General features: G+C 38.3%; 1 protein-coding gene across 2 annotated transcripts in view; it reads right to left on the reverse strand.

Moving 5' to 3' along the window:
- PAK3 (p21 (RAC1) activated kinase 3) overlaps nucleotides 1–13904 on the reverse strand; it is a 138128-nt gene that overhangs the window by 49968 nt on the left and 74256 nt on the right. For both annotated transcript variants that reach the window (XM_077146063.1, XM_077146064.1), the window contains one exon: nucleotides 8046–8109. In XM_077146063.1, the coding sequence (XP_077002178.1) occupies nucleotides 8046–8109 (64 nt within the window). The remainder of the gene's footprint in view (nucleotides 1–8045; nucleotides 8110–13904) is intronic.

A 13904-nucleotide genomic window follows, 5' to 3' on the forward strand; every position in this document is an offset into this window, starting at 1 on the left:
GCTGCCCAACAGAATTACAATGTGAGCTATATTTAAAATGTTCTAGCAGCTATATGAATAAATGTTTTCAAGGTAAAAATAATTTTAATAGTATATTTTATTTAACCTAATATATGAAAACTCATCACTTCAACATGTAATCAGTATTGTGCGGGTTTGAAATTTTTATATACTCCAGAAAAGCCATGTTTTCTTTCCTAATCCAACCTTGTGGGTGCCAGCCCACCACCCAGGGCAGAAGCCTTGACTGGATTATTTTCGCAGAGATGTAGTATGGCCAGCTGTGGGTGTGACCTTTTGATCAGATTGCTTACATGGAGATCTGACACATCCAATTGTGGGTGTGACCTTTTCACTAGATGGAGATGTGACCACCCATTCAAGGTTGGTTTTGATAGTTTACTGGAGTCCCTTAAAAGGGGAAATACTTTACAGAGTCCACAGCCGACACTGATGCAGATAATTGGAGATGCTTGGAGCGCTGACAGAGAGAGTAGACACCTAGACATGGACATTTGGAGATGCAAAGAGACCAGCAGATGTCATCATGTACCTTCCCACGAGATGTTAAACAAGCCAGAACCTAAAGTTTTTGCCCCAGAGAAGCTGAGTGCAGGCCCACAGATGCTTAGAGAGGAATCCACTGGAATCTGAAGCACAGAGCAACAAACCAGGAACAAAAATCTCAGATGCCAGCCACATGCCTTCTCAGCTGACAGAGAAATCCTGGATGCATTCAGCTTTTCTTGAGTCAAAGTATCTTTTTATGGATGCCTTACTTTGGACATTGTTATGGCTTTAGAACTATAAACTTAAGCCATTTCTGGTATAAAGCATTTGGCAGCATTAGCAAACCAAAACAGATTTTGATACCAGAAAAGTGGGGTGCTGCATATTGCAGATACCAAACTTCTTGGAATCACTTTTTACATGGATAAGGGGAAGGTTTTGGAAGAATTGTGAGGAGCATAAAAGGAAGGGCCTAGAATGCTCTGAAGAGACTGTTGGTTAGAAATACGGATGCTAAAGATGCTTCCAATGAGGACTTAGATAGAAATGATGCATGTGTTATTGCAAACTGGAAGGAAGACAATCCTTGTTTTAAAGTGGCAGAGAATTTGGCAAAATTAAGTACTGTGTTAGATGGAAAGGAGAATTTAAAAGTCACAAACTGAGATTCATGGCTGAAGAGATTTCCAAATTAAGTGTGGCAAGCACAGAATGGTTTTTCCTTGTAGTTTATTGTGAAATGAGACAGGAAAGGGATAAGCTAAGAACTGAATGCTTGGGTATAAAGAAACCAGAAATTGATGGTCTAGAAAATTCTGGGCTTTCACAAAGTCAGACACCAAAGAATAGTGCTCCACGTGAGGATTTACCCAAACATTGAACCAGCCAGGCATTACAGGACAAGCCAAAATTGGAAATGGAGTTGAATATTTATGGCAGGTCCTATTATCTGATGGGTATGTTCTGTATATACTGCATGGAAAACTAGCAAGTTTCTTGTGAGACATGCATAAACAGAACTATTGCCAGTCTGAACTAAAAGGGACAGAAAAGGGACAAATTAAAGGAAAAATTATTTCAGAGTCAAAACCATGGATGCTAAGGTCTGGAGCCAGGAAGTCTTGGGCTAGGAGAGTGGACCCACTCATACATGTGGAGAGAGTGAGTTTGCCCCAGAAGCAGAGGGTGGGCCTTCTGTTTCACTACTTAGGAAGAGTGTTGCTACCTCAGGTATTGGAGAAGGTGAAAAACTGCGTAAGCCCTTAGAGAGGGTGGGACTGAAGCTCTAACACACGCCAAGGATAAGTGACTCTCAGACTTTGAAATTTAGTGGAGTTTGCCCTGCTGGTTATAGGAACTGTTTGGGACCTTTGACCCCTGTTTTCCATTCATTTTCTCCCTATGGCAAAGCGAACATGTATCATATGAGTGTTCCTCCTGTATATTGGCAGCAGATATCTTGTTCTGAGTTTCACAGGTCAAAATCCAGAATGTAAATTTTTGCCTTAGAACAGACCATGCCTATAACTGACTTTGATGTGATTTTGTAATATTTTTGACTTGGTATTGTATTTGAACTGTTACTGAAATAGTTTAAGGCTTTTGTAATATTGTGATGAAGTGAATGTAATTTGTATATGGAAAAAACACGTATTTCTGGGGTCCAGAGGGTAGAACGTGTTGCTTTGAAATTGTTATGTACCCTAGAAAAGCCATGCATTCTTTCTTAATTCAATCTTGTGGGGGCAGACCCACGGTTTAGGGCAGAAACTTTGATTGGATTACTTCTGTGGGGTTTTGGTGTGCCAGTTGTTGGCATGACCTTTTGATTGGATTGCTTCCAAGGAGACGTGACATATCCAATTGTGGGTATGACCTTTTGACTAGACGGATGTGTGACTCCACCCATTTAAGGTGGGTCTTGATTAGTTTACTGGAACCCTTTAGAAGGGGAAGCATTTTAGAGCAAGCCCAAAGCCAACATAGTCAAAGATAATTGGAGATGCTTGGAGTGCCAACAGAAAGAGCAAGCTGCCTAGACACGGATGTTTGGAGATGCAGAGCACAGCAGATATCACTGTGTGCCTTCTCATGAGATGCTAAGTAGGCCAAAATGCAGAGTTTTGACCTGGAGAAACTAAGTGAAGGCCCATAGATGCTTAGAGAGGAAGCCACTGGAATCAAAAGCTGGAAGCAGTGGAAACAGGAACAAGGACCAGCAAATGCCAGCCACATGCCTACCCATGTGACAGACTTGGGCCTTTCTTGCATCAAGGTATATTTCTCTGGATGCCTTAGTTTGGATATTTTTATGGCCTTAGACCTGCAAACTTGTAACTTAATAAATCCCCTTTATAAAAGCTGTTTCATTTCTGGTACATTGCATTCTGGCAGCTTTAGCAAACCAAAAAAAATATGAAAATTACTAATGATATATTTTACATTCTTTTTGCCATAATAAGTTTTTGAAATGGTTGTGTGTTTTGACTTAAAGCACATTTCTATTTGGACTGGCCACATTTCAAGCACTCATAATAGCCACATGTGGCTCATTGCCACCTGATTGGACAGCAAAGATCTGGAGGGCTACTCCTAAGTAGATGTGTATCCTTTTTTATTGTTAGATCCACTAGAGACCCAACCATGATAAAATAAAATCTAATAAAAGACTCCTTTGTTTTTCAAAGCCCCCTCTGTACATAATATTGCCTTTTTGCAACCTCCTTTTGAGCAGGAAGAAATTAAGTTGAGGTTGACATGTGAAGTTGGGAAGGTACAGCTTCCTTACTTAAGTAAAACATCCAGTCCACCAGAGTTTAAGAAGGAAAACTTCAGGTGAAAAATGACAGCTAAAGATAGCCAGTCCAATTCTGCATTCAAGTGAATTGAGTTGGCTTGCCTCAATGTTCTCTTTGTACCCTACTGAGCCCTCTTTCAAGCACTTATCACTGTAGGCTGTAAACTCCTTGGGGACCCACACCATTATTCTCTGTCTCTATTTCTCTAGCACTTTAGCCTAGTGCCAAGCACATAGTTGGTGCTCAACACATGTTTGCAGAACAAGTAAATGAATTCAAATAAATTAAGTTCCTCATTTGAACTAGACACATTTCAAGTACTTGACAGCCACATATGGCTGGTGGCTACCATATTGAAAATCCCAGAAAGAGAACATTTCCATCACCACAGAAAGTTCTATTGGACAGCACTGATGTAGAGTATTGGGCATAGATACCACTTGATCTGTTAGGAGGTAAGAGGCCCCTAGGGAGCTATGAGGACCACAGTGACCACAAACTTTTTTTGTGTGAACAAGTGAGAGCACCAGTGAAAGAAGCAAAACACAAATAGGTATATATTTTAGCCTCCTGGAATGCTCAAATGCAGCAGCTCTATGATGGTTTTCACTGGAAGAATAAATTGGTATGTATTTCGACTTGATCGTCTTTGTTCTTATCTGTGTATACCAGGTTGTACATATTTACAGCAGCCTCTCAAAATCCAGAAATAACAATTACCACTCTGGACTAAATGTGATTGCTATAAGAGCTTACAATGTAGGGTCCAGTTTTCTTATAAGTATTTTCTAAATGAAACCATAAAATATTTGCTCCTTTGTTTCTGTTCAAATTAAGTTCCTCATTTGAACTAGACACATTTCAAGTACTTGACAGCCACATATGGCTGGTGGCTACCATATTGAAAATCCCAGAAAGAGAACATTTCCATCACCACAGAAAGTTCTATTGGACAGCACTGATGTAGAGTATTGGGCATAAATACCACTTGATCTGTTAGGAGGTAAGAGGCCCCTAGGGAGTTTCTCCCTGAGTTTCTGCCTCCATTTAAGGTCTTCTCACCTTGATTCCCACCAGGAATAGTCCCCCTAAGTGCCACCTCAGACCCTCTAGCCTAATTATGTAATAAATGCTGTCTCTTATTTCCCAAGAGAAGTTTGAAATTTTAAAAAAAGCTTTAGTACAAAAGCCAGCAGGAAAAATACAAAAATCATAAAAAAAATAGTCAAACTTACAGGTAAAACTGGAGGCTTATAATACAGAATATAGGGGATCTAGAGATACACAGAAGTTTGAGATGGGTGAACAGTTAGCTAATGAGGTTGAACTTAATTGTAAGGGAATAGATAGAAGTGAAGGTGGTTCACTAGTGGGTCTGTAAGTAATAATACCATATTGAAGGTGAACATGATTAAAAGGGGTTGTATAGACTCATGCGTCACACCAATTTAGACTACCAATACAAATAAGTTATTGCATGAGCTACTGCTAAGGTATGAATCGGGTACAAAGAGTGTATAATTTGGGGGTATGGGGGAAACTGCTTATTGCATTCTATGGGCTATGTTCACCAGGAAAATCTCAACAGTGTGGCAGCAATACCAGGGGTGCATAATGGAGGGAAGGACAAGAGTTAGGGGGAGGTTTGGATTTTCTATTTGGTGAGGGTGTGTTTATCAGTTATTTTTCTCTTGGAAACAATGAAAATTGTCTAAAATTGAGAGAGTTGATGGACTGTTGACTTTGGACATTATACATGATGCCTAATGAATGCGGGTGCTGAAGGATGCACTGACTGAGAAATAGATTGGTGAACACATATGATCAACATTGTGTTGCTACAAAAAGGAACGAAGTTGTGAGGCATGCAATGATAGGAATGAACGGGTGGAACATTTGGGTATAAGCCAGAAACAAAGGAGCAAATATTTTATGGTTTCATTTAGAAAATACTTATAAGAAAACTGGACCCTACATTGTAAGCTCTTATAGCAATCACATTTAGTCCAGAGTGGTAATTGTTATTTCTGGATTTTGAGAGGCTGCTGTAAATATGTACAACCTGGTATACACAGATAAGAACAAAGACGATCAAGTCGGAATTAAGGTGATTCTAAATACAAGGGTAAGAAAGGCATTGTCTGTATTTTAGAACTTCACTTACTGTTTGAGACCAAAGGAAGAAATACGTATTTTGTTCAGAACCTAAATTTTCTGTTACAAATAATCTAACTCAACATGTCTGTATAGCTCATTTGAACAACTGAAACACAGGGAGCCCAGAATAAGAAACAGGGCCTTTAATCCTGTATAGCTTCAGGTAATGCCTGGATACATCCTAGAATATAGTAAGTAGAAAATCAAAACGTATTGGCAAAGTCCCTTGAGGGACAGGAAAAAATATATGGAACTATTAAACTTTACCACCGGGGAAACCCCTGATACTGTGTCAAACATTAGGGACACCCAAATCAATAGGCCAAGCCCTTGATCTTGAAGCTTGCTCTTGTAAAGCTTATTGTATATAGGGGAAAAGCTTAGCCTACCTATAGGTATGCCTAAGAGTTACTTCCAGAGGACTTCTTTTGTTGTTCAGATGTGGCCTCTCTCTCACTCTCTAAGCTGAACTCTGCAAGTGTAATCATTACCCTCCCCACTATGTGGGACATGACAACCAGGGGTGAAAGTCTCCCTGGTGGCATGGGAGATGACTCCTAGGGATGAGCCCAGCCTTGGCACTGTCAATGCCTTCCTGACAAAAAGAAGGAAAAGAAGTATAACAAATAAGGTAATCAGTGGCTGAGAGAGTTCAAGTAGTGTCACGAGGCTACTCTGGAGGTCACTCATGTAAGTTTCTGTTAGACATTTCTAACTACCATAACTTGCCAAACCCCAACCATAAATCATTCCTGCCCATCCTAAAGAGCACCTAGGTTATTATGTAGGATGCTACAAAGGTTCCATGTGCTAGGGTAACTTTCCAGAAACCTACAACCTCCAGATGGGTCCCTGGACCAGATAGGTCCTGAAACCTAGAGGGCCCAGCCTCTCTACAACATCAGCTAGCTTCATCTCCTACCCCATATTATTGACAGCCCTTCCAACATGAAAAAATTAGAACTAGCATAGCTCAAATACCCCTAAAGTGGTAGAAAGATCAACATAGATGGTGGAGTTATACAGAGAAGGTAGGGTATGATGAAGGTAGAGTTCAAATGAGCATGATTGCTGAATAATTATATTGATATTTCTTTTTGTCTCCAGTATTTCAGAGCAGCTAGAAGTAAGAACATAGAATTTTGGAATTGCAACCCATACCAAACTCTGAAATCTGTTTTACAACTGATTGTTACAATGTACTTTGAAATGTATGGCTTTTTCGTATGTATGTTATTTTTCACAAAAAAGAAAAAAGAGAAATTGGAGTATAACAGAGAAGATAGGATTTAACAAATTAGTATGATTGCTGAATCATTATATTGATATTTCTTTTAGTCTCATGTCTTAGAGCAGCTAGAAGGACAAAATGAAAACTCGTGGAACTATAACCCACACCAAACTTTAAAATCTGTTCTATAGCTACTCGTTAAAATGTACTTGGAAATTTATTGCTTTTTGGTATATATGTTATATTTTACAATAAAAAGTAAAAAAAAATAGGCTTATACATAATATATACTCTTCAGAATCCCAGGAAAAACAGTGAAATATTTGAAGAAATCCTAAGTTCCCTGATTATACAATAACTAGACTCTAATGACTGATGGGCTAATATACTTTTGCAGGCACTTTACCTGTATCCCTCCCTCCCAGCCCCTCATTTCAGCCAGGTGACCTCTGGGGTGTCATCTTGGTTCCTGGCATACAGTAGCTGGTATACCTCAATATTTTGTCTCATTTTCCTATTTATGGACATTCCTTAAAGACACTCTTTCTTTAACAAAAACTTTTCCCTGTTACAAATGTTATGGCCTATTCTGGCCCTCCCTCTTTGTTTCACATGGAGGCCTGAGAGACATGTGTAATAACAGCTGACTTGAAAAACCAGTGACTCTCACCTTTAGCTCTAGTGAATGATCTTGCTCCAAGGTTTCCATGCATAGTTGATGATCAGGATTATCTGAGGAATTTTTCAAAAATTCAGATTCCTGAGCACCACTCCAGACTACTTATTCAAAGTCTCTGGCAATGGGGCCTGGGAATCTTTATTTTTAATAAGCATGCTAGGTGAATATTATGTACTGGGTCAGTAAGGGATTATAGATTTGTTTTCTTATTCTTAAGGTAGACAACTCTGCCAATTTCTGGATGATTCAATAAAGACTTTCCCAACTTTGACTCTGTCACTTTCCAAAGTTTGACAATAAAATAGGATTTCAGCCATAATATCCATAGAGATATAGGGGAAGAAAGAAAAAGGCGATTTTCAAAAAGCTAGTGTTTCTACAACCTTACTGTTTTACAAGAGAAATCAGTTTGAATCTTTTAAGTAGATGGGATCAAAATGTCCCTACAAAATTCACTGTCAGTCCAACAACAATGCAGACTTCAGCAGGATGTGCTCCTAGGTTAATTAGCAGTCTGTCCACCAGCTGGAAGGGCCAATGTTGAAAATGCAAAACATGAATATAATTCAGGAAATGAGAAGCATAGTTTATCAGAAATCCAAGCTGTTATTAAATTTTAATGTTTGCTGCTGATGCTCATCTTATGATATTTCAAATAACAATCACTTACCCTTGACCAATTTTTTCGAATCTTGTGTATTTTTTCTTTGGATCACCAACACTCACGATGCTTCCTGAGAGAGAAGGTGGAGGTGAAAGAAAGAGAGAAAATTGAAATGGATTGATTTATTTCCTTTTAATGAAAATTAAGATGCCAGAGTCAATGACAAATAAAATTTAGACCACATGATATCTACAATGTATATGTAAAATGACACTTTAGATTAAAGTAATTAATAGTAATATATTAATTAAAGTGGTAGTAATGACCCATGCTGCTTATACTCAAAATTGTCGATGATAGGGAAACAAAAATAACAGGCTACAACCCAATATTTATAAAAAGCTCCCATAAAATGATACTGTCTATTAGGAGATAAAAACATATAATAACTTGCACACTATGTAATAAAATCACTATGTTATCTTATTTAGAGAAAAGTTGAACACAACACCACATTTAATTCTACTTGACAATTATCTATTGAGAAATTATATGCACCCATACTGTGCAAAGGGTGATGGGGGATTGGGATGTGTTTAATGAAGAACAAAGTTTGAGCATAAAATAATGAGCCCATGAATTTTAAAAAACATACATCCTGGGGGTACAAGGGTAGTTCAGTGGTAGAATTCTCACTTGCTATGAGGGAGACCCGGGTTTGATTCCCAGCCCATGCACTTCCCAAAAAACAAACAAACAAGCAAACAAAGAAAGAAAAAAACAATCAAAATTCAACAAATGGTGCTGCAATAACAGGATACTCACACAGAAAAATAATGAAATGTGATCCCTGCCACACGGCATACAAAAACAAACAAACAGAAGCATACATCCCTAAACCTAGGACCATTTTAGTGTTCCAAACACTTTTATTGAGTTATAATTTGCATACCATAAAGTTCAACCATTTAAAGTGTACAATTCAAGGTATTTAGTATATTTACAGAGTTGTGCAACCTTTATGGTGATCTAATTTTAGAATATGTTCAGCATCCTAAAAAGAAACCATGTACCTGTTAGCAGTCACTCCACATTTCCTGTTGGATTCCCACCCCACCCCTTCTGCAACTGCTAATCTAGTTTGTTTCTGTAGAGTGCTCCAAACATTTTCGAGTAAGTTTATAAGCCACACAAAGAAAACCATGCATTTATCATGTTTGACTCTAAAGATAAATGTTGCTTTTGCTATTTCAAAAATTCAAACCTACCACTCAGAGTATGAATACTTGATACCATTCAGAATAAATCTACAAGAAGTGACACTGGCTCTTCAACGTGCTCACATACATCCAGAAAAGTCCAACGTGGCAGCACCATGACAGCAAGGCTACAGTTTCTCAAGAAGATGCAGGGCATCATTTTGATGTCTCTGTTCCTCCCTCCCTTCTTTTTTTTAGATAAAATATATCAGTCCTACTACCTTTGAGTTATGTCTTATATAACATATGGCCCCTCAAGGAAGTTTAGAGATAATAGGTAAAAAAAAAAAAATCACATATATGAACTAATTGAGAGAAGGTCTATAGATTCCACTCTGAAATTTTCACTCCTATTCATCTCATCCTTTCCATGCCCTGATCACAGCCATTGTTCAGTTTATTCCAATATCCCTTGCCCAGACAATTATGCCAGTCATGGCCTTCCTCTAGACTCCCCCTTCTCTAATTCCTCTTCCACAATGCCTTTGGAATAGGGTAACCACAATACTTCACAACCTGAGATTGTCCTGGGTAGCCTTGAGAGGGATGGTCACCCTATTCCAGTACGAATTTTTCTGAAAAGCAAATTTTACCATGGCTCTTCATTATAAATAATTCCTCAAAAGTTCCTCCTCACTAGAGGGTCAAGTCTACATTCTTTAGTCTAGCATAAAAGACCTTTCTAGCATAGAAGCACCATCTGGATTCTACCTAACCAATCCAAATTCAAGTTATTCCTCTCCTCTTCTGTTTTATCCTTTCCATTTTGTGTATGTGTTCTTTCTTTTTTTTTTTTTGTAACAAAAGCCCATGTGTCAGTTAAGCTAATTAAGACTTGGCTGATATATAGGTTGTTATAATACTTTTTCCCCTGTATCCCCAATCTCAGTCTGCGGTACTGCCAATCATTCACCCAGTAGCCCAAGTTAGAAATCTGGGAGTAATATTTGACTCATCTCTTACCCAAACTCCATACATGCACTTGTGCACCAAGTTCTGAGCATTGATCCCTTTAACCTCCTAAATACCTTTTGAACTTGTCCCTTTCTCATTACCACTGCTTTAGTTGGGTTCACATTATCTTTTGGCTGAACTATTTCAACAGCCTCCTAGTTGGAGTCTCTGCTTCCTGATTCTGCCCACTCCAGTCCAGGCTCGACATTTCTGTTAGAATGCTTTAACATGCAAACGGGACCAAATGATTCTCCGGTTCAGAATTCCTTGATGGTTCCTCAACCCACAGGGTAAAGGTAAAACTGCTTGGCATGGAATGCCAGGTTCCTTACCGTCTGGTTCCTGCTTCCTTCTCTGATCTTGTCTACTACTAATTGTAGTTCAGGATCAGTTTCTGCTTAACAGTTCACCTTCCTGTACTACAACTCCAGCTGCAATTTTATATTCAAGCAACACTGAACAAATTAAGAGTTCCCAGAACACAACATACTCGTTTGTGCCTTCATGCCTTCTGTTCATCTATTTTCTGCCTGTAATATCCTTCCTAGTTTTTCTTCCAGGAAAATTCCTTTCTTGCCATTCAAAATGCAAGTTAGATGCTTCCTCTTCTAGATAGTCTTCTCTAATCCTTTTGGATAAAATTAATAACTCTCCTTCTTTGTACTAATACTGAACTTTCTCTCCCTCTCTGTCTCATCCTGGCTTTTACCCTCTCTGTGTCGTAAATGCATAATATAGCTATATCTATTTGACATCTCCTTTCAGACTGTAAATTTCTTAAGGACACAAAAAACATTTTATTCACCCCAGTATCCTCAGTGTCTCACACAGTGTAAAATATATCAGGTACTCTAAGACTGCTACCAGGCAACTGCTGCCTTCTCTCTCTGACCAACCTGTGCAGCCAGCAAGACTTTCGTAGTGGTTCACAGAAATCCTCAGATTAGCCTCTTTGGGGATTGGATCTCTTTATGATGGAGGAGTGGCCTGCCAGTAAAGGTCAGCCCTCAGCATCAAGTTATTTGTTTTGCAAGTATCCTGTACTTCTTCTCCCAATTATTTATTCCCTCAGTTCAAGGGCACTTCTCAGTTATTGGCTGTTGGGTTAATAGACCAAAGTTCTAAATGCCTGTACATTTCCTGAATGGTGAAATTCTATCAAGCATTCTTAGTCCTTGAGTTTATGAGTCCCAGTTTCCCAAGGCCAGCATTATACTTAGACATCTCTTAACTGTGAATTGTGTAATAATCATTATATTAAAGTGCAGAGATGCTGGATCCACCCATTAAAAATACATTGGGTTTGTTGAATGGGAATGAGGGCTCATAATTCTGTATAGCTTAATGTAATACATCAATACATCCCAGAGTATGTTAAGCAGATAGTAAAAAAGTATTGGCAAAGTCCCTTGATGGACAGGAGAAAAAATACTATTAAACTTTACCACTGGGGAAACTCCTGATACTGTCTCAAACATTAAGGACTCCCAAGTCAACTGGCCAAGCCCTTGATCTTGAAGCTTGCTCTCATGAAGCTTATTTATGTAGAAGAGATGCTAAGCCTACATATAGTTATGTCTAAGAATTACTTCCAGAGGACCTCTTCTGTTGTTTAGATGTGGCCCCTCTCTCTCTCTCTCTAAGCCAAAAATCTGCAAGTAAAATCATTACCCTCTCTATTCCATGGGACATGAGATCCAGGGGTGAAAGTCTCCCTAACTGTGTGAGACCTGATTCCCAGGGATGAGCCTGGCCCTGCACCATGGGATCAACAATGCTTTCCTGACCAAATGGGGGAAAAGAAATGTTACAAAATTTCTGTGGCTGAGAGTGTACAAATAGAGTCTAGAGGCTATTCTGGAAGGTACTCATATGCAAGCTTCAGCTAGATATTGCTATTTACCATGGTTTGCCAACACTCAACCAAAAACATTCCTGCCAACCCTAAAGAATATCTAGGGTTCTATCTGAGGTACTACAAAGGTTCCATGCACTCTGATTATTTCCAGAAACCTACAACATCCATATGGGTTCCTAGGCCAAATAAGTCCTGAAGCCCAGAGGGGTCAGCCTCTCCAGAACATCAACTAATTCCATTCCCCATCCCATATTATCAACAGCCCTTTACAACATGAAAGTTAGAATGAGCATGGTCCAAATACCCCTAAAGATTGGGAGAAGGATCAAAGGAGAGGGTAGAATTATCACAGAGAAGATAGGATTTAACGAATGAGTATGACTGCTGAATCATTATATTGGTATTTCTTTTAGGCTCCAGTGCCTTGGAGCAGGTAGAAGAAAAAACCTAAAATTGTGGAACTGTAACCCATACTAAACTCTGAAATCTGTTATATAACTTATTGTTGCAGCATGTTTTGAAATTTATGCTTTTCTGTATACATGTTATTTTTCACAATAATAAAAAAAATGTTGGGTTTGAAAAATATATATATCAGGTACTCAGTAAATGTTGAATTAAAATGAAATAAAATTAAGCATTTCCTTTTGTAAGTGCCCCATAATTTAAGATGAGGGGGTGGAGATTGTTACTTTATTTGAGATATAGTTATAGAATGCCACTAATTCAATGATTCCTGAGTTCCTGAGTTGTTATTTCATTTTTCAAATTATTTAACAGATTTCTTCATTACTGAGAGCATTCATCTTATTCAAGCCAGCTATTAATGGGTAAGGGCTCAGATATATATGTGCATGTGTGTGTGTGTGTGTGTGTGTATAATGAAATGACCAATTTAAAGTCTCTTGAGACCATAGTTTTATTAAGCCGTTTATAAACGATAGTTTATAGTCTTCTAAGAAAGTTATACTATTAAGTTGCTGAGCAAACTCTTTCCATAGACTGAGAAAATGTAAATAAACTTCAGCCCAAGCCACTTTCTGAATTATGACCAATTCTCATTGGCAGGGTTCAGTTAATGAGGCTTTATGGTAGTAAATTATTCCACCTTAATTTCCATGGTATGTGGGGTAAAAAGAATGGAAATAAATCTCTTCATGAGGATTACAAAAAGACAACCATTTTGGTGAGATTTTGCTTCTGAATTTAACTGCGATTCATATAAAACAGCATTCTCAATACCCATTATCCTTCACAGGAGAGTATGTGCTGCCATCTACTGATGTTACACAAATGCACAGGAGACCTTGTTTTCAATTCAGAATCCAAAAGGAGCTCAAGTAGTCTGTTTGATCAGAGCCATTATAATTTACTTTTATAAATTACAATAAAGAAAGGAAAAGTCACTGTAACATAACGGAGCAAAAAGTGATAAAAATCAGCAAAGCAAAATCATAACACAGCAATGCCAGAACATTTTTCTACCCAGGCAACTTCCTAAATAAGAAACAAATAATTCATTTTAAAGTGCAAGAATTTCAGAAACCATTAATGTTTAAAAATAGAGTTCATGATGTGATTTCAGAAAGGCCTATCAATATATTCTCCTACATAGTATGCTAAGCCAAACTCTCACCACTAAAAGATTATCCTTTTAGCCTAATGAAGGTTTGAATTCCTGAGACAAAGCAAAATAATTCTTTAAATTAATACCAGTTCTACCCAAGGGGGAATTAGGAGAAAGAGTTTCAAGTGGGGAGTATTGGTGGAATGTTGGACCAGAACAGGAAGTGATTGTGGGGCCCAGAAGAGGGAAGCTGAAGACAAATTTCCTGCATTGCGCAATTTTGCTGA

The sequence above is a fragment of the Tamandua tetradactyla genome, chromosome X, assembly GCF_023851605.1.
Source record: "Tamandua tetradactyla isolate mTamTet1 chromosome X, mTamTet1.pri, whole genome shotgun sequence".
Classification (NCBI taxonomy): domain Eukaryota; kingdom Metazoa; phylum Chordata; class Mammalia; order Pilosa; family Myrmecophagidae; genus Tamandua; species Tamandua tetradactyla.